Source organism: Balaenoptera musculus, chromosome 1, assembly GCF_009873245.2.
Source record: "Balaenoptera musculus isolate JJ_BM4_2016_0621 chromosome 1, mBalMus1.pri.v3, whole genome shotgun sequence".
Lineage (NCBI taxonomy): Eukaryota > Metazoa > Chordata > Mammalia > Artiodactyla > Balaenopteridae > Balaenoptera > Balaenoptera musculus.
This window is the reverse complement of record NC_045785.1, coordinates 119,380,583-119,402,803: the sequence shown is the minus strand read 5'-3', so window position 1 is coordinate 119,402,803 and position 22,221 is coordinate 119,380,583. Positions and strand designations below refer to the sequence as shown.

The 22,221-nt window shown below is 40.3% G+C and overlaps 1 protein-coding gene across 2 annotated transcripts; it reads left to right on the top strand.

Moving 5' to 3' along the window:
* Positions 1 to 481: 481 nt before the first annotated feature.
* On the top strand, positions 482 to 20,596 carry CCDC190 (coiled-coil domain containing 190). Of its 2 annotated transcripts, XR_005021993.1 has the most exons (5): positions 482 to 653; positions 2,132 to 2,330; positions 7,107 to 7,230; positions 7,511 to 8,530; positions 20,544 to 20,596. XR_005021993.1 is itself a non-coding variant. In XM_036870588.1 (4 exons), the coding sequence occupies exons 2-4, from the start codon at positions 2,135 to 2,137 to the stop codon at positions 8,088 to 8,090; spliced, it is 900 nt and encodes a 299-aa protein (XP_036726483.1). In that variant the 5' UTR covers positions 482 to 653; positions 2,132 to 2,134; the 3' UTR covers positions 8,091 to 8,559. The 2 variants fall into 2 exon arrangements, 1 of the variants encoding a protein (XP_036726483.1); XM_036870588.1 differs by lacking the exon at positions 20,544 to 20,596 and having other exon boundaries at positions 7,511 to 8,559.
* Positions 20,597 to 22,221: the final 1,625 nt, after the last annotated feature.

Below are 22,221 nucleotides of genomic sequence, written 5' to 3'. Positions count from 1 at the left end.
TTTCTGTTGTGACAACTTTGAAAATCTTAACTAAGCACTGAAGTACACAAGACATGGATAGAAGCCTGGGGAAAGTCAGTACAGTGTGCAATAATACAAAATAAACAAATTACTCTCCTGCACAAAATGTGTACAATCTGACAAAAAAAAAAAAACAGAGTACCTTCTTTTGGAACCTGATCTGGTTTTCAAGAACTAGGACTGGGTGTTGTGAGGGGAGTGGGGAGTAGTATGGCAAGAGAGGGAAAAGAGAGAAGTGGGTGGGGAAAGAGAGGGATAGAGAGAGACTGAGAACACAGTAAGACACTCCTTGCTTTCATTCTTTGCTCCCATGGACACAGGTGAGAAGGGGCACTGTGGGCCCCTTGAGGGGAGGGCTGGAGGCTGGCAGCCTCCCTTAACTCACAGAGCTATTTAAAGCTCTGGGATTGGTGCCCACACCCAGGGAGTTAGCATTCCTGATGGGGGAGGTGGCATGGAAGAGAGCTTTCAAGTGTATTCAACCTTCTCCCCCTCAGCCTTCTCCAAAAGTCCCTCTATCTCCCACCTCCCCAACACTAAACTCTTAAAACTTACTGAAGAAAAACAAGCACATTAATCCAGGCTCAACCTGGCATAGCAAAAGAAGCAGGCAGCATTCTCAGGATTTGTAGGTAAGTGCTACTCACCATGTTCTTTAATAAAAGTTTAGTCTAAGCTTTAGACTAAAAGCAAGCTGTCTTAAAATTTCTTTCCTGTGTCCTGACCTTATCCTTCCTTTTAATGCTAACCTTTTTCCTGTGTTATTATCACCAAAGCTTTATTAGTAGCAATCCATTTATATCCCGGGCACATATCGCGCTCTTAGCTCTGCATATCGTGAGGGACACAAAGAGGAGGAAAGATGTGTCCTTGCCTGTTAGTGCAACAGAGTTCAGAGGAGGAAGGTGGGCGAGGGTGGGAAGAGGAACCACGTTCCAATCCAAGTGGTTTCACCAGAGCTGCCCAGACTACTTGTTCTGTACTATTTTGTGACCAACAGATCCCACTCTTCCCACTCTTTGAAATATTGATTGTTCAGATTTAGCATGCACCGTTAGACTCCAACATCGTAAATCTGAAAGTTCTTTGAGAGCAGGAGCTGTGTCTCATTCACCACTACCCTCAGCCCTCAGCATAGCACCTGCCACATGGTAGGACTGCAGGCTGCATGGAGCCTCACGTTCATGAATTAATGAACTGAAGGGACTCCAGAATGGCTCTGTCCTAAGCCCCCAAATCCTCTCCAGGTCCCTGAGCAGGTTTTTGGGGAAACTTTAAAGAACAGTAGAAGAGGATTATCTCACAGGGCGAATAATGCCTTATATATGTAAAGTGTTTTTATTATTTTTGCCCCAAAAGTTATTCATGTAGTTTTCACTTGATCTTTATAGCAACCTGATTGAGGATTTTGTAGGGAGCCTATCGTCTATTTTATTGGCAAGGAGACTGAGGCTCAGAGGAATGACTTTGTCCTCAATACTTCTGTGTCATGTCACTCTGGAAAATCATGTTACTATAGGGCTGATAAATGGAATATTGCCCGCCATATCAGTAAACAAAAGATGCCACAGTCATCAGCGATTGCAGACACAGCCGATGGTGAGCTGGTGAGCCCTGAGGATACTGGCCCCAGATAAGCTGGGGTGTATATCAAAAGAATGATTTCAGTGAGCCCAGACTCTTGCTTCTTCCCATACATAGAAAAACGTTAAGTTCCTTAACTTGAGATATCTAGGTTTCTTTTATTAGCAGTAATCTTTTGTTCCTACTACCTGACCTTTGTTGCAAACTTCTATATATCCTAGCTCCCCCATCACCTCCTCAGAGCAGTTTTCTCAGGGTTATTTGAGATGATGCCTCCCGGGTTTGAAGTCCTAAAAATTCCTGCCAAATAAAACATAATTCTCAACTTTTAGGTTGTGAATAATTTTTTAGTCAGTAGGGCAAAGTTTTCTAATAGTGTGACTTCATCTGACTAGGCAGCTGTGGATTCAGAAAAACACAGGATTCAAACACTGATCTTCCAGTTAAAAGCCAGGGGTCAGGTTCCCCATTTTGCTTTATCAGGTCTGTCATGGTGCCTGGGAGAATCTTGTTCTATTGTCTCTAGACCATGAAGAGGATGGAGAGGTACCTGGTCAGGGGACCACTACAGAAGCACTTTGATTTGGAGAGGAAGAATGCCAAGCAGGCTGAAGCCAGACTCAGCCAAAGACTGCAGAGGTTAGAGGATATCTGCCTATACCATGTGAAGTTGCTGACCAGGGAGCAGAGAGAGCTCCAGAAAGAACTGCAGAGGTTGCAGCAAGGTAAGCCTTCCAGGATGGGGAGAGGCAGAGAAGGGCAGCAAGCCATCAGCTGGCTAAGGCAAGAGTAACATCCCCTACCTCATGACGAGGGCCCTTTCAGAGATCTGGACACCAAGAAAGTGAGAACTTCTGATCTCAACTTGGATTTTAGGCTGCCCACCCATCCATGTCCCTCTCTCCCTCAATTACACAGCTCCCTGGAGCAGCCCATGAGCAAACCTTCTTGAGCTAACACTTCTCAGGCTCCCATTCTTTCAAATGAGCTCTCTCTGGCTTAAAGCCTTAATGTTCTACTTTCTTATATCTGGGTTGATTTGGTTTCACTTCTTTTCTATGCCTGGTCAACAAGCATTCATTGAGTAACTATTAATGTGCAAGTCATCTTATGAAAAGGAAGTAAAAAAAAAAAATTTCCCTGGGATTGGCGACCAGAGAGAATTGTGTAACGATGACTGATCTCTGATAGGGCTGAGCAAGGAGCATTTGGCTCTTTTCAACACTCACCAATATGAGAGTCAGGCCCTTCCTTTCTTCTGCAGAAAATGAATTTCTCAACTACCCTCCTTGTACTCCAAAGTGTATTCACATGAGAGCTTACAGATTTTGCTCAGATTAGAAAATTTTGCACAAGCAATTGTTGTGTATTGGTACTGTGATTTCTTTGTCTTCTTAAGCCAAAGGGCAAATATTTCTTTCATTTACCCAAAGAGGGCTCTTTACTCAGAAGCTGTGAGCTCATATTCTTTGTAATAATTCCCTCCCATAAAACCTTCTGTTGCCAAAGAATAATCCTTTCCAAATGTACGCATCACTTAGAAGACTATCCAATGAACATAGACTATATAGTTAAGTAGTTATAACAAGAATAATGCTACTAACTTCATACACTCGTTTCTAGTTAGTAGCTACTGATGATCACAGAAGGAAGGGCTACACAATGATATCCAGAATCTCAGACCTTCCAAAGCTGTCTACACCATCCAGTAAAAAAAGAAGGAAATAAAACTGCCTGCTCAGTGATTCCATCTTCGTCCATTAAACCATGGTAGCTAAGAATACACACTTTGGACCCAGATTGCCAGGGTTGAAATCCTGGCTCTATCACTTACCAGCTGTGAGGCCTTGGGCAGCTTACTGGACCTGTCTCTGCCTCAGTTTTCTCCAAAGTAGAATGTAAATGATGTTTCCTACCTCATAAAGTCATTTGAGGATGCAGTGAGCACTTGAAACAGTACCTAAACGCAAAATAAGTGCTATATAAGTGTTTGCTCTTATCAATCAATCAGTAAAAGGTTGTTACAGGATTAAAACTCTTCTACTGTTTTGTTGAAAGTTGCCATAGTTATACAGTTTATAGAAACTAGTTCTATTTTCCCCATAATAAAATAACCATATGTTAATATTCAGCATAGAATGGGTCTATCTCAGCTCTTCAAAACTACAGTCCCTTCTTACTTAAGGCAGGTGCAAGAGCCCTGAAAATGATGTAGCATGTTCAAGAGGAAAGCCAAGTATCACAATTGAATGTAAAATCATTTAGGTCTCCACAGCTAATAGGTGGACACAAGACCCTAAAGTAATGTCCAGGCGTCTGGCCTAAGAATTATTTCTAGCCTCCAGCTTTGGGTTTTAAAGAGGAGAAACTGAGCAAATAATTGAACTTCTCTGCTTTCAACTTCCTTGTCTGTAATAAATGGTTAAACCAAACTAGAATGAGAGCTCACAGAATGGAAAAGAATCTTAGAAGCCATTTGGTTGAATCCCACTTCAGTTCTCAAAAAGGATGCTGAAGACCAGATACCTACTCTCGATGGGGTGTTCAAAAGACCAGGTCCAAGGGAGGTGGCTGTCCTTGATGACTAGAGAGCTTGCGTCAGGGACAGGTGGTATAAAAAGAGTCTGGACAAGGAGGCAGCAAACTTTGATTCAAGGGCCTGTCTCTATGTCCTTTAGAAAGTCACGTCCTCTCTGAGCCTCAGACTTCTTGACAGTAAAACTAGGGAAGAAAGAAGGAAACAATATGAATTGTCAGTATTTATCAGGCACTGTACTAGGCAATATAATCCCATGATTCACTTAATGAAATTGTTATTGAGATTCAACTACAGGGTACATGCCAGTTGGTGGATTTTTTTTAAAAATAAATTTATTTATTTTATTTTTGGCTACGTTGGGTCTTCGTTGCTGCAAGTGGGCTTTCTCTAGTTGCGGCGAGAGGGGGCTACTCTTCGTTGCGGAGCACAGGTTCTAGGTTCACAGGCTTCAGTAGTTGTGGCTTGCAGGTTCTAGAGCACAGCCTCGGTAGTTGTGGCGCAAGGGCTTAGTTGCTCCACGGCATGTGGGATCTTCCCGGACCAGGGCTCGAACCCGTGTCCCCTGCATTGGCAGGCGGATTCTTAACCACTGTGTCACCAGGTGGATTGTTTAAAATGCATATTCCCAGTCTTCATCTGTAGAGATTTGGATCAGTAGGTTAGGAATTAGGCTCAAAATCCACATTTTTAACTGAGCTGACACTAAGGCAGATTATTCTGCAACAGGTGTTTTGTGGGCCAGACTTTACAAAACCCTATTACAGCATCTCAGATAGACACAGGAATGCAAATATGAAAAAACATGGTCTGTGCCCTTGAGATGCTCACATTTAAATTGGAAGGTAGCCATGCTTGCAAGAAATTATCGCAGAAAATACTAATTGCTAAATTAGAGTTGTTTACAAAGTAGAACAAGAGCATGGAAAGTTTCCTATGTCTGTCAAAGGGGCTCAGGTGAGATGTCCCAGAAGAGCCAGTGTATGAGCAGAATCTTAGAAGAGGAAGAGAATGAAGATGGGTGGGGTAAGGGGGTGGGCAGTTTGTCACGAGGACACGTGGCAAGGCCACTCCTGGCAGTAGGAACAGTATGTACAAAGACGCATGCATGAGAATGATTTGCTACAGGTTGCTCAACCTGCAGGGGTGTAAGGGGTGACAAGAAGGTGTAGGTGAAATGTTTACGGACAAAGCAGTGTAGGCAGTGTCTCCAATCATGAATAGCTTCATAGGTCTTGCAAAAGAGTTTAAATCTCACCCTACAGGGTGTGGGAGTAGGGAGATCACACGTCTATGAGAAGGATTACTAAGCTGTAATGTTTAAGGTAGACCAGATAGGAGAATTCCAGAGTGTAGGCCAGGGTTTAAAGGCCTAAACTAGGGCATTGGCCAGGTGAAAAAAAATGAGTATCTTAAGATATTTAGAAAGTGAAATTACATCTTTTTTTTTTAACATCTTTATTGGAGTATAATTGCTTTACAATGGTGTGTTAGTTTCTGTTTATAACAAAGTGAATCAGCTGTACATATACATATATCCCCATATCTCCTCCCTCTTGCATCTCCCTCCCACCCTCCCTATCCCACCCCTCTAGGTGGACACAAAGCACGGATCTGATCTCCCTGTGCTATGCGGCTGCTTCCCACGAAATTGCATCTTAAGTGGACCAGCATTTCGAGATATTTAAATGGGGAATTGTCAGAGCTTTATGATTAATTATATGTCCAAGGTAAAGAAAACCAGAGTCAAGAGTATACTTTGTGCCAGGCACAAAGTAGGCACTCAAACATCCTTGTTAAATTGGATAACTGGATGGACACACACACACACACACACACACACACACTCAAGAAGACAACAGAAGAAGAGTGACCCCAAAAGGACTATCTCTTGCCTTGACTACCTCACCAAGAAGTTATTTGATGAAAGAATATTAGGAGTTTAATGTAAATTCTAGGCCCTTTATCTGGTCATAAGTCCTCTGCCTGGTGCCTACTGACCCGTGTAGATTTAGGGAACTCACTCCCATTAGAGCAAACTAGTGCAAGACTTTTAATTCTACGTGACCAACTCATGAGATGTCTTAAAAACAAACCGGGTCCTCTACAGCAACTATGACTACAAGATGCTGAAACATTAACTCAAAGGGCGAAAAACCCACTTACTCATGGCCAGCAGTTGCAGCTCTTGGCTCAGGTGGGTAGGAGGTCACATAACTGAGGTGAATGAAACAATAGGGCACCAGCTCTGTGTATCACTCACACCCAGTCATTTTGTTTTGAAAACACCATGCTTGCCAAATAAAACATTCAGACAAAACCTCCATGGGCCAAGTCAGTTTAAACCTCTGACCTTGGTGTTTCTAAATCTTCTTTCACATATTTGAGGTAAACCTTGGGGAACTGTTTTAGGTTTTTCTGTTTCCATTCATCATGCCAGCTCAGTCTACTGCGTAATGTGATCCAGTGGTATTCATATACTCTTTCTCTGCCCAGAGAACTAGTTTCAATCATTCTTTTCCTTCTTCTCTTACTGTATTAGTTTTTTAGGGCTACCCTAACAAAGCACCACAAACTGGGTGGCTTAAGCAACAGAAGTGTATTCTCACAGTTCTGGAGGCTTGAAGTCCAAAAGCAAGAGTCAGTTCCTTCTGAAGGCTGGGAAAGAAGGATCTGTTCCAGGCCACCCTCTTTGGCTTGTAGATGGCCATCTTCTTCCTGTGTCTCTTCCCATCACCTTCCCTCTGTCTGAGTCTCTGTGGCCAAATTTCTCTTTATTATAAGGACACCAGTCATATTGGACTAGGGCTCACCCTAATGACCTCATCTTAACTTGATTATCTCTATAAAGGCCCTGTCTCCAAATAAGGTCACATTCTGAAGTACTGGGGATTAGGACGTCTACATATGACATTTGGGGAGGATACAATTCAACCCATAACACCTATTAATTAACTCAAAACAGATATCATCAAGAAAAAGTTCTCCTCTTACTTTGAGAATGGAAGTCAGAAGAGACCAGAAGATGTTCTTATGTTCTCATCACAGGGAAGACAGAAGCACAGGGTTCTACAGGCTAATAAATTTAGGTAAGAAAATGCTTACTAAACTCATGGATATGGCTTCTTCCCAACTGACTTCTTTAAATCGTCCTCTCCCTGAGAAAGTGCTGCCTTTTTCTTCTTAAGGAAAGAGCCATTTCTCCACGTCGTTACCACCCATTCTCGCCCTTCACCCTCTTCTCACCCACTTTATTACCTCACCTAATACCACACTGAAAGGGGCCATGGTCTAATAACTTGAAAATGCTAAATATGCGCCTCTTCATCGGTTTTCAGAGATCTTTCTTCTTTTTACCTCCTTTCCCAGAGCACTGACAACAAATACGATCCAAGAAATATACAAAACCAAGTCCCAGATGCCTCCTTTCCATCACATTGGTCCCAAGGACCCCATGAAAAGCAAAAGGCAGTCGCTATCTCAAAATAACAGAACTTCCCACTTTATAGAAGAGAAGCCGCAAGCCCAAGAGAAATATTCTATAAACCCACTGAAGGGCAAAGACTCCAACAAGGGCATTTCTATTCTATGTCAAGATCAAGACGTCTCCACTCACACCATAGACCAAGGCCCCAGTTCCAGCCCAGCTGGTGGTAGCAGAATGGCACACGGCGATGAGACCAGATCAAATGATGCCAACATAAGGCCAGACCATGCCACTGGGAAACAAATTCCCCCGAATCCCATGGAATGTGGAGGGAACCTCAAAGGCGAGCCCAAAACATCAACCTACTTAGAGTTGTTTGCAAAGGCCAGAAACGCTCACTACCTCCGGCACCGGGTCCCCCCTGAGTCTGAGAGATTGCTTAGCATTGGGGAGATCTTTGGGCACAAGGAATCCTCACAGCCCAGAGCAGAAAAGGGGTGTGAATACAGGGTGACCATCTAAGTTACTTCCTCTCTAACCATCTAACATATCCTCACAATAACATATGCTATAATCACTAAATAGAAGTGTTTCTCAAGCAACTGTAGTAAGCAATACAAATATATATATGCAATACATATATATGTGTATATATATATACTTTTTTCTTAAAACCTAATTTTTTGTCTTTTTATGCAAATATAATCTTTCACTGAATGAGCAATGTTAACATGAAAAATGAAGGGAGAGGTGAATCTTCCGAAACCATTTTAAGCAATGTACACATGTTGCTAACATCATCAAAATTATGAATCTACATTGATGTCTAGAGTTTTCCTGAAAGGTAAAATATTAAGGATCCTGCTTACCTTTGCCACCCTTTTCTTATAGGAGATTCTTATGGTGCCACCTGCTGGCAAAATGGCATGGCTCTTCTGTTTGTTTTAGTTTCACATATAAAGGTAAGAATAGAAACTCAATTGAAAATATGTACATAATATGGTCTATAAATAAAATCTCCTCTCCCACCACAGCTCTGTGCTCTTTTTTGAAGCCCTTTCCTTTCTTCTTTTATTTCCAGATAGCTCCATTTTGGTTTTCTCATTCTCACTTTCTTTTTTTTTAACATCTTTATTGGAGTATAATTGCTTTACAATGGCGTGTTCGTTTCTGCTTTATAACCAAGTGAATCAGCTATACATATACATATATCCCCATATCTCCTCCCTCTTGCGTCTCCCTCCCACCCTCCCTCACTCCCACTTTCAGCCTGCTTTTATCAAACTTTTTGGATCCTAAAAAAAGAATAATGAACAGTTTATAAGAAATGTGTCCCCTCTAACATTTTCTTCCAAGAAGCAAAGCAGTGGGGGAAAGCAGGCCAGAGGCAACAAAATTGACGGATGAATACCTAATTTATTTACACCAGCCATGACTGTGCTGGCAGGAATAGGAACACCCAGGGTGGAGAAACTCCTTTGCAAATTTCCAAGTCCTTTATTGTGTGCTCTTTCTCCTTGTCTATCTCCATTACAATCACTCCTCAAGGATGAGTTCTCAAAATGATTCACCCCACTTCTAAATGGGTCTTTTCTCTGTGCTGGCCATAACTTCAGGACAGGGTCATTGCCAAGGCAGCAAGGACCTGGCCTCATCCTAGCCCTCTCCTCCACTTGATTAATTGCCCCTGTTCCAAGTACACCTCAGTCTCATGAACTTGAGAAATAAGCATTCTGCACGTTCCTTCTTGTTATCCTGCTCGTATCTTCATATATCTGATGGACCCAGATCTGCCTGCACCTCTAACACCAAAATTTTATACATTCTATTTCAAATGACATTTCAAGAATTGTAACAAAATTGTGCATTTACAAATCTTCTAACATCATAGATTTTATTCTTATCATTTAGTCTAATACACTTCCTTCTTCAATATGATGGATACAATACTTTTACTGATACAACTCAACACAACCAGAGGGAAAGCTGTTGCATGGGTCCTTGCTTGTCCTAACCCATTAAATTCTATAGAACAGTTTAAATCCTTAATCTTCACAAGCCACACTGAGCTCCAGGATAGCTCTCACTCAATCAGCTTAAAGTCATTCATTCATACCAGAGGTCCCACCTGGAGAGAGATGTGCTCCCCAAAAGACATTTGATAATGTCTAGAGATATGTTTGGTTGTCACAACCCAGGTGAGGGGGGTAAAAGACCCTGACCTAGAGACAGTAGCACTGACATATATACACTACCAAATGTAAAATAGATAGCTAGTGGGAAACAGCTGCATAGCACAGGGAGATTGGCTTGGTGCTGTGTGACCACCTAGAGGGGTGGGATAAGGAGGGCGGGAGGGAGACACAAGAGGGAGGGGATATTGGGATATATGTATACGTATAGCTGATTCACTTTGTTATACAGCAGAAACTAACACAACATTGTAAAGCAATTATACTCCAATAAAGATGTAAAAAAAAAAAAAAAAAAAGAGAGAGAGAGAGATTAAAAAAAAAAAAAAAGACCCTGACCTATAGACCATTGCATTAAACTTTGCAAAACCCTCTAAGGTAGGAAAATCAGTGAGATAATTTCTCCCATTTTATAGGAAAAAAAAAAAATGAGCCTCACAATAAGTAAAATAACTCTCTCTATACCAGAATATGAATGAGGAACAAAGGCCAGAATACTGCTTTCCTGTACTATCTTTCTCTCTCAATGAGAAGGGGGGACAACACAATGTCCAATGGCTTATGCCCTCCTTTTCAGCTATGAAATACTTTTCAACCCTATAAATAAAAATCTTTAACAATAAAAATTAGAAAGAAATGGTAAAAAGGAAAACTTCATACTTTAATTCTGAGGGAACGTGACTCTTTTTTTTTACATTCATTCATTTATTCAGAGATGTATTGAGGAGAGACAATGTCTTCTCCATTTACTCCTCCATGAAGAAAAGCAGGTTTTCACCTCGTTACCTGAACATATCCAATGGGGAGGGAATTCACTTTCCACCTGGACGCAGAGGCATCTGGGAAGTCTCAGAGGTGGTGACAGCCTCTCACCCAGAGTCCCAAAATTCTGAAGACAACTGAGGGGGACCCTGAAGGTTCCCACAGTCCTCAGTGTGGGGTAAGATTGGGTAAGTTGCTACCAGTAACACTGGAGGGACCAGCCCTTCTGAGGGTGAAACAGCCCTGAAGGCAAAGCCCAGGGCATCGTACTTGGGGGAAGAGTTTTGCCTCCACACCAAAAGCACTAGGGCAGTTGAAGCCTAGATCCAGTCCAAACAGAAGTCAACAGCCCCATGTCACCAACGACAGCCAGCATAGCAAGGAACCACTGCCCAAAAGAGGGAAGCCCAAGAGGTGTGAACTGTTGCCTGAGCCACTGCCTTCCCTCACCCCATCTGCATCCCTGGGGCATTGAGGGCAGAAGGAGTGAGACAGAGGAGCCTGAGGCAAGCTGCAATAGAACAGGAGCTCCCTGGGGTGGGGAAGATGGACTTTACACCAGACAAGGGTCATAAATAATAATACCTAAATGTGGCTGGAAAAATATCAACAAGAAATAAAACTTTTAAAACAGAAATGACTGGAAGTTATTGGATCAGATTGAGATAGTATTAAACAAAGTTATACCTCACCAAGCTGAGATTTCTCAATCTAATCTATGTGGAGAGGCACTGTGCTAAGAAACATTAACTACAGTCACACCTCGGAGATATTTCAGTTTGGTTCTAGACCACCACAATAAATCAAATATCAAAATAAAGTGAGTTGGGACTTCCCTGGCAGTCCAGTGATTAAGGCTGTGTGCTTCCAATGCAGGGGTTGTGAGTCCAATCCCTGGTCTGGGAACGAAGATCCCACATGCCACATGGCGTGGCCAAAATATTTAAAAAAAAAAAAAAGGTTTAAAATAAAAGAACAAAGTGAGTCACATGAATTTTTTGGTTTCCCAGTGCATATAAAAGTTACATTTACACTATATTGTAGTCTATTAAGTGTACAACAGCATTATGTCTAAAAAAACAATGTTCTAATTTCATTCTTTTACATGTAGCTGTCCAGTTTTCCCAGCACCACTTATTGAAGAGGCCCTCTTTTCTCCACTGTATATTTTTGCCTCCTTTATCAAAGATAAGGTGACCATAAGTGTGTGGGTTTATCTTTGGGCTTTCTATCCTGTTCCATTGATCTATCTTTCTATTTTTGTGCCAGTACCATACTGTCTTGACCACTGTAGCTTTGTAGTGTAGTCTGAAGTCAGGGAGCTTGATTCCTCCAGTTCCATTTTTCTTTCTCAAGATTGCTTTGGCTATTTGGGGTCTTTTGTGCTTCCATACAAATTGTGAAATTTTTTGCTCTAGTTCTGTGAAAAATGCCATTGGTAGTTTGATAGGGATTGCATTGAACCTGTACATTGCTTTGGGTAGTACAGTCATTTTCACAATGTTGATTCTTCTAATCCAAGAACATGGCATATCTCTCCATCTGTTTGTATCATCTTTAATTTCCTTCATCAGTGTCTTATAGTTTTCTGCATATAGGTCTGTTACATAGGCAGAACACTCTATGACATAAATCACAGCAAGATCTTTTTTGACCCACCTCCTAGAGAAATGGAAATAAAAACAAAAATAAACAAATGGGACCTAATGAAACTTAAAAGCTTTTGCACAGCAAAGGAAACCATAAACAAGATGAAAAGACGACCCTCAGAATGGGAGAAACTATTTGCAAACGAAGCAACTGACAAAGGATTAATCTCCAAAATTTACAAGCAGCTCGTGCAGCTCAATATCAAAAAAACAAACAACCCAATCCAAAAATGGGCAGAAGACCTAAATAGACATTTCTCCAAAGAAGATATACAGATTGCCAACAAACACATGCAAGGATGCTCAACATTACTAATCATTATAGAAATGCAAATCAAACCTACAATGAGGTATCACCTCACACCAGACAGAATGGCCATCATCAAAAGGTATACAAACAATGAATGCTGGAGAGGGTGTGGAGAAAAGGGAACCCTCTTGCACTGTTGGTGGGAATGTAAATTGATACAGTCACTATGGGGAACAGTATGGAGGTTCCTTAAAAAACTAAAAATAGAACTACCATATGACCCATCAATCCCACTACTGGGCATATACCCTGAGAAAACCATAATTCAAAAAGAGACATGTACCACAATGTTCATTGCAGCTCTATTTACAATAGCCAGGACATGGAAGCAACCTAAGTGTCCATCGTCAGATGAATGGATAAAGATGTGGCACATATATACAATGGCATATTACTCAGCCATAAAAAGAAACAAAATAGAGTTATTTGTAGTGAGGTGAATGGACCTAGAGTCTGTCATACAGCGTGAGAAGTAAGTCAGAAAGAGCAAAACCAATACCATATGCTAACACATATCTATGGAATCTAAAAAAAAAAAAAAGGTTCTGATGAACCTAGGAGCAGGACAGGAATAAAGACACAGACATAGAGAATGGACTTGAGGACATGGGGTTCGGGAAGAGTAGCTGGGACAAAGTGAGAGAGTAGCATTGATATTTACACACTACCAAATGTAAAATAGATAGCTAGTGGGAAGCAGCTGAATAGCACAGGGAGATCAGCTCGGTGCTTTGTCACCACCTAGAGGGGTGGGATAGGGAGGGTGGGAGGGAGATGCAAGAGGGAGGGGATATGGGGATATATGTATACATATAGCTGATTCATTTTATTATGCAGCAGAAACTCACACAACATTGTAAAGCAACTATACTCCAATAAAGACGTTAAATATATATATATACTTGAAGCAAATAAAAGAAATATTAACCTTCAAAAAGAACAATGTACATAACTTAAGTTAAAAATACTTTATTGCTAAAAAAAAGTCAAGGCTATTGTAATAGTAACATCAAAGATCACTGATAACAGATCACCATAACAAATATAATAATAATGAAAAAGTCTGAAATATTACGAGAATTGCCAAAATGTGACACAGAGATAGGAAGTAAACAAATGAACCCATAGACTTGCTCAACGCAGAGTTGCCACAAACTTTCAATTTGTAAAGATGCAATATCTGCAAAGCACAATAAAGTGAAACAGTAAAATGAGGTATATCTGTACAAGGAATGCAAATATTTATCATATGGTCCTCACCTCAAATGTGGCTTGAGATATGGTCCCCTTGAGATTTATAGGAGGAAAAATTTTACCTAATTAGATGTAATATGAACTATACCCCAATATTCCCAACTTCCCACCACTTGTTGTTGTTCATGTGTTGCTGCTGTGTCCTAAGAGTAGGCATCAATCAATTAGAAACTATAAATGAAATGTAATGTAATTAATTCAATTAGTTTGAACTGTTCACGCTTAATTCCATTAAAGATGTACCATGAAACTGGTAATAAAGAAACCTTCCCGGTGAAAGAAAAACACATAACAAATATACACAAAGACTCCAAACACACTTAACACATGTTGCTTGGAATCAAAACCAATACCAGGGGCTTCCCTGGTGGCACAGTGGTTAAGAATCCACCTGCCAATGCAGGGGACACGAGTTCGAGCCCTGGTCCGGGAAGATCCCACATGCCGCAGAGCAGTTAAGCCCGTGTGCCGCAACTACTGAGCCTGCGCTCTAGAGTCTGAAAGCCACAACTACTGAGCCCACGTGCCACAACTACTGAAGCCCGCATGCCTAGAGCCCGTGCTCCACAACAAGAGAAGCCACAACAATGAGAAGCCCGTGCACTGCAACTAGAGAAAGCCCTCACACCGAAGACCCAACACAACCTTAAATTAATTAATTAATTAATTAATTTTAAAAACCAATACCAGCATGAACTCTCTTAGCTCAAAATTATTATTAATAAAATATTATTTCAAAAGTGTGTGATAAAGAGAAAATGTATGCAAGCTATATAAAGAGATACTTAGTTATGCAATTCACGACTGGGAAATTTTTGAACACTTTTGCTGAGGACCATTTGTTCATATTAAGGCAAAAGAAATGAGACAAAGGGCATAGACAGTGTGTTCTAAAGCAAAGCACAAAAGCTAGGACTGCTAAAACGAGTGACTGAAATGTCTTACAGCGGTGGTGAGAGCAACAGAAGCGGACAAGCATGTGCCTGCAGAGCCATCCCTAAGTCCTCAGCCTGTTTCCCTCTTAGCTTGAGCTCCAGCAAATAGGATAGTATGAAAAGAATCATTAGTGATTCCAATAATTATTTTGATTTTTTTTGCATAAATAATTAAACTTTTTTCTAATTGAAGTATAGTTAATTTACAATGTTGTTTTAGTTTCAAGTGTACAACAAAGTGATTCAGTTATACATATATATTCTTTTTCAGATTCTTTTCCATTACAGGTTATTACAAGATATTGAGTATAGTTCCCTGTGCTATACTGAGATCCTTGTTGTTTACCTATTTTATATATAGGTGTGTGTATATATTAATCCCAAACTCCTAATTTATCCCCACCTTTCCCTTTGATAACCATAAGTTGTTTTCTATGTGAGTCTATTTCTGTTTTGTAAATAAGTTCATTTGTATCATTTTTTAGATTCCACAAATAAGTGATATCATATGATATTTGCCTTTCTCTGTCTGACTTACTTCATTTAGTATGATAATCTCTAGGTCCATCCATGTTGTTGCAAATGGCATTATTTCATTCTTTTTATGGCTGAATAATATTCCATTGTGTATATAAACCATATCTTCTTTACCCATTCATCTGTTAATGGACATTTAGGCTGCTTTCATGTCTTGGCTATTGTAAATAATGCTGCTCTGAACATTGCATGTATCTTTTCGAAGTATAGTTTTCTCTGGATATATGCCTAGGAGTGGGATTGCAGGATCATATTATTTTAATATTATTAAATAAAAGATCAGATAGACTTTTGTAGAATATGTATAAGCATTCATATTTGAATGATATTTTTCTTAAAGGATTTCCCTCATTTTCTTTAGGGGGTACACAACACACAAACACACACAGTAGTTTCCTCAAAAACTGGTTATGAAAGGAAGGTGCCCCCATGGTCTCAGATGATGGTTCACCACAAATGTTCACACCCACAATGTAGCAGCTCTCAGGATATGAGTGGGAGGTTATCATGTTTCAGATAGCTCCATCTCCAGCTTAGATGTGAATAGTTGCCATAATATGTTTTTCAAGTCCCAGCAAATTTGGTACAATTTTTCAGTAGTGTATTCATCCAAGTCCATCTGGAAATAAAAGCAAAACTAAATATAATTTGGGTCTTAAAATTAAAGGAAAATTAGAGTTTTTAAATTTGGATTAAGAAGCATTTAACATGCATAGGAAGAAGATTAAAAGTTATGGATGGAAAGAGACTAGCAAGATAGGGCTTCTCTGGGAATTACTGGGAACGTGAGGACATGTTATCTCATAGTCCAAACTATGCCTTACCAAGCCTATGGAAAGCTAACAGATCAAGCTTTGCTGGCTCCTAATACTTCTGTCCTTGTAGCAGAAGCACTAATTACTGGTGTCATGACCAAAGAAGAAACAAGTACCTGCATTAAAAACAGAACAGGGAACTCAATTCTAAAATCAAGACAATTATCTGAGCAGCAATAAGATGAGTAGCTTTTTTCTCCTATTGTAACAACTAATTCCCCAGGGATGTTCCTTCATTATAGAAGATAATGAATGATTATTCATCCATACCTAACCTTACTTTTACCTCATAGCCAGCCTTGCAGAGGTTGCAAATAATTCACATTCAGGAGAATATCCTCTCTGAAATCTGGTTCAGAGTGCTCAGAACCTCTAGGTTGAAGAGTTCTACAGTTCACCCCTACTTTACCATTTCATTCTAAATATCACTAAAAAATAAGCAAGCCTGTTTTTAGTAACATGGAAATAACCATCTTGTTTATATTAGTCATCTCAGAGTTTTTCTGCAAGATATTGGAGATCGTAAAGGCTTTAGGGATTAACCAGTTCAGCCTCAAAGTGTGAAATGACTTCTTCAAAACATCGGAAAATGAAAACACTTGTTTTCAGTGATTTCCCACCATTGATGTTGGTTTAGAGTTGAAAGTTTGTTCACCCTGTGTAAACCAATGACCCTCCCTAGTGGCGAAGATGGGAGGTCCTAGCAAGTAACCTTGAGAGCAAAGAGATTAGTTATGAACCTAAATTTCCCAAAGGGTATTCCAAGAGACGTTGCTAAGTGCTATAGGAAAGAAAGATTCTGGGCTAAAACAAGTTTGGAGAAATCTGGGCTAAAAAATGAAAACAAATTACTATGGGACCTCTCTAAGTCTTTAATAAGCTAAAGTTGTAGTGAATGTTTACAGGAAAATTATGTCATGCTGAATTTCCCTAAATAAGACGACCATGAAAACTTTGTCCATAAATCATCTTCGGGGACTCTGATGATTCACTAAGCACACCTGTCTCTTGGAATAGAAACTCTCTCTTGGAATAGAAACTAGATTAAGATAAGTTTTTATCTCATATAGGTCAAATAGTCAGCAAAGGTCTTACAAATTCCAGATGGTGATAGCAGGAATGGCATTTTTCTTAGAGGGCAGTTTCCTTATAGGTTCCCCACGTGCATATAGATACACACATTCACACATGTGCACACATACACACACAAACAGGGCAACAGCCTCACAAGAATTCTTGGGGTAAAATGACAGAAATAGTAAGAAGATGAGGAAATATTTGTGGCTGTTCAGCTGCTTTATATATATGTTATCAGGAGGTAATCTTTGCTTCATTTGACAGATGAGAAATGTGAAGTTTAGAGATCCGAATGCAGCTGGATCCTGCATAGACAAGTACGGAGCTGGGGATCAAGGTTATTTCTTGAGCAAGCTCCAAAGCCTGTGTTTTCCCCACTGCATTATACCACCGTGTTTTCTTCCATCCAAAAGTTCAATAACAAAACAATTGACAAACAAATCAATAACAAAAATTACTAATGCCAAGCACTGTGCTAGGAGCTTCAGTACAGTTCCTGACCTCAAGGAGTTTGTATCTAGCGGAATAAATACACCCAAAGAAAAAGACAATTAAAATTGATGTTGCAGTCACAATTGTTGTCTATTCCCTAACGTCTGTTCCACCCCAACAAATCAAACAAAACCATGAAGGCAATTCTATTCTGCCTACCAGTGACTCATTCAGGAAAGGGCATGTGACTCAATCCTTGCCAATTACACATGAGGAGAGGTAAACAGTGGGGTTCTGGGAAAAGTATTCCTATTCTCAAGAGATCAAGAAATAGGAAAAGTATTCCTATTCTCAAGAAATCAAGAAATAGGAAAAGTATTCCTATTCTCAAGAATTGCTTGCATCATTTACACACTGTCATATCCAGATGTGATTCCCTGAACTGCTGTCATCATCTTGCTGCAGAAGTGCAGCAAGAGGGAGCGATGAGCAGGAGATAGAGCTGGAGAAGTAGATAGCAATCAGATTGTCATAAAGGGCTTTATATTTAGGGTGACTATACAATTTACCAACCAAACTGAAACACTTCTGAGAGTGAAAAGGGATGCTACTAATAAATAACCTGGGACAAGAAGCATAAAATAAATGAATCTACTTACATAACATGCTAAGGAGTTTGGGCTTTTCTGGGTCTGGCTACTTCATGAGTTTTAAAGAAAGAAAGGTTGTAGCCCATCCATATTTTAGATACATCTTTCTGGCCACAATGGACAGATACATCTTTACATATTTACATATACATCTTTACATCTTTACATATTTACATCTTTACATATTTATATCTTTACATCTATACATCTTTACATATTTTAGATACATCTTTCTGGCCACATAGGGACAGAACTAGAATCAAAGGATAAAACAGGAGGCATGGTCCATATGAGGGAGGTTGAGGGACTAAATAAGGGAGGGTAGTGAAGATAAAGAGGAGGGATAGATTTGAAAAATGTTAAAGAGGCAAATAATTAAGAGGACCTGGTGACTGATTAGGTTCTGAAGGGAGAAGGTAAGATGGGATTCTGAGAGGGACTCAGGTTCCTGGGTTGGACATCTGCCAGAAAGGTGTTGCCATTTCCCAGGACTGGGAACACATGAAAAGCAGAGTCTTCACCTCATCCTGGGGACACCTAGGCAACTGAAAATCTAAGACTGGGGGAGGCTAAGCTCCCTTGAATCTGCTGAGCGGGCTTGTGCCTGAGATGCTGTCTTGATGGGAATCACAGAGAGTAAATTAGCGGTGGGGGAGATCGTTAGTTCTCCTCTCAATCTCTCTGGCAAAGATTGAGAATGAGAGAAAAATTTGAAGGCAGAGAATCAGTTAGTGGCTAGAGGCACAGAACAGGTAAAGGGGACAAAACCTCACCCTTGTCTGCAGGAGCTCCTCCATGCCTGGATTCTAGACAATAGCCATGCTGTAGCTCTAGTCAAATCATTCCCTTCCTTCCAATAATCGATGTCTCTCTCCCTCATTTTATCGCCTTACTATTTTATCAGTTTTAATGTAATTAGGGGGCCTGACTTTTATTAAGCATTCCAATACGCGGCTAAGATAGTATTTGAGATATGGTGGCTGCCAGCCAAGGAATAAAACATCCACTGTCCTATTGTTTGAGAATTTGTTCATTCATTCATTTATTCATTCATTCATCCAACAAATATCTTAAATGAGCACAATTAAGTGATAGATGCTATCCTTTTATTCCAGAGGACAAAAAGCAAGGCATGATCAGTGCATGGACAGCCAAGTTCATGGCTATTTATTCATGCCTGTGAATCTAATCTAATAAAGACATCTGATAGTCTAGTCTGTCAGGAAAACACACTACTCTCTCTCCCCTCCCAACTTCCCCTTGATGACTTCATCATATACCTTTACAAGAGCCAAAAGGGCAAAAAGCGAGGAAGCTTACCTGAAGTAAGCTCTGAATGTGACCAAGATAAAATAATACACAGTTTCTGTAGGTTAAAAATGAGCTTTCTCCTTTCATGTTACAGAACTTTTTTTGCAGAAGATTGTTCTCAGTCTTAGAAGACTTTCTTTCTGTGCTCCAACCTCAGTGCCTTCAAAACAACAGTATTTATTACAAACTTACAGCTGGTAATGATCAAAGTGAAAGTGGCCTTGCGATGACTTAAAAAGTAGTTAATCTCTTAAGGGAAAACTACCTTCAGTTAATACAGAACTCTCCTTTATTTGGTCATTCATTGATTGCATGTTTATTGGGTACTCTATCCAAAGTCCCCATCCCAGGTGTTGGGAACACTGAAAACGTGCATATAAAACCCTCCCTCTTGGAGCATTTACTCTGGCAGGGGAGCCAAACAATAAGAAAGTAATTATTCTATTAATTTTTAATCATGGTTATGATGAGTGTTAGAAAGAAGTACAGGTGCTAAGAAAGCCTAAAACATATGTGCTGACCTAGTCTGGAGAGTCGAGGAAGGCTTCTAGGAGGGCAGATGATCAAGCTGAGATCCGATGGGAAGGAGAAATCGGCCAGGGAAAAGGAATGGGTGAGGTAGAGAGTTTCCGGAAGGAAGATAAACCTGCGTGAAGGACCTTAGGAGAGAAGCTGCGTGGGGTGATGGGGGTCCTAAAAGAAGAGCAGTATGGTTGGAGCTTAGAAAGAGAAAGGGAGGGGCTGGGAATGAGCTGAAAAGGTTTGTAGAGAAGGCAGGGGCCTCACTACTGAAAGTTTTCAGTTAAGCAACATTAAAATAACATACTTTGGGAGATTTATATAATTATTTCCAAGGCATATGGTAGCACAATGGTATTTCGGGAATGGATTCGGAGACTAGGGCTTTTGTTGGAACAGCTGTAACTAGATAGGAAATGGGAATGTTCTTGACTCACACCAACCCAAGACAAGTGAGGTTCTGGTGCTGTTCACCTAGTACCTTACACGGAACAAAACTTACCAATCCTGTGTTCATTTGTTATTTCTCCAGGATTGCATATACCTGGAAAGTAAGCCAGAGGAAGGGAGTGGGACAGACAGCTGAGCAATGTCCTTGCAAATTATTTAAAAGAAAAGAATCTCATGATAGTTGTCTTCTTCTCTCAAGCTCTATGGAGTTCAACTTAGCACACGCTGGGTCAACACAAGTATGGATGTCTAATCTCCTGGGACCTTGAAAGTGGAATGGTAACAAACCCCTCAACCATAACTAATTCAACATATGTTATAGACATCATTTGGCATAGAATTATTATTAGTCTAGTTTTCCAAATGGAATTGAAGAACAAACACATCCAAACCCAGGTTAGACAGACAGTGAAGGGCTAAGTCTTGTGCCTGCTAGAGCAGCTTATCCTATCCAAATTACTGAACAGGACAAAGAACTGAATCTCCATTATAAGCTCAAACATTAATATGAGTATAGATACACATATGCACAAGCATGTACATTTATACATATGTGAATAGACACAAATATTCATTACCATATTTTATCTGACCCAAAATGCCATATTTTATAGGATGCAATATTATGTCATGTACTAGTAAGAGAGAAAAACATGTTGTCAATTAAATTATGACATGCTATTGACTATAAGATGCATTACAATTTCAAAGAAATTAAAAAATGAAAGTTTCAGAACTGACAAAATGAGGTGTATCTGAGTGTGCATACCATGTGTGTGACACACACATACACATACTTTTTAAAAATATCCTCCACCTATGAAGAACCAAACATCATGTTAGAACTAAAATAAAACCTTTGGTGATAGTCTTCTGTCGCCCAAATCATAAGAAATCAGAAAAAAAGATAACATGAGCTAAAAATTAAGATTACGCTGAAATCCCTTTATTCCCACTTAAGTCCCACTTAATGCATGAAGCCTTTTCCAACAGATCTCCCTCTCCGGGCACTGCTGGAACACCTGCCATCTGCACTACACAATTCTACAGTTGAGGAGAGAAAGTCTTGTTTTGACCTCTCTTTGTTTCTGTATTTAAATTGTGTTTCCCTGTCAAGAATTAAGGTCCCTGCAATGTCTGTGTGAGGGGGGGATGGGGTGACTGGGGTCGTGTTTTCTATCTGTCCCCTGCAGTTTAGCGTGAGCCGCCGTAAATACCCTGGCTCTTGACTTGCCTCCCATTGCTGTAAAATACAGAAAGTGAGTGCCCTCAATAGGTTGTTCATTGGTATTCTTGGAGATTTTCAAAAGGGAAAAAGGCCATATAGGAAAATCAATTTAAGATTTCTCACTGTGACCACAAATCCCCCTTTTACTAAATTCTTTACTTAGTTTTAATCCAGGAATATTTATGAAATAACTGCTAGGCCCTGCTGGGCTAGGTGCTGGGGATACAAGGGGAAGAACTAACACTTGCTGCTTGCTGAGCACTCACCCTGTGCCAGATGACGGCCTGGAGCTGCTCAGAGAGAGCGGAGTGGGACAGACACACCAACAAGCAAGGACTATGCACGCTGACCTTCTCACGTGACACAAGGAAGTTCTGGCAAATAGGTTTCTCATGGGCCATAAGTGCAGCTGTGTTGAGAAGAATTCTGAAGCCCTAACACTTAACAACATATCTGAACCCTTGTAAGGCATCCCTGTGAAGGAATTCCTTAAAAAAGCACAGCTGAGCAAAGGAAAGACGATAAGTCACTC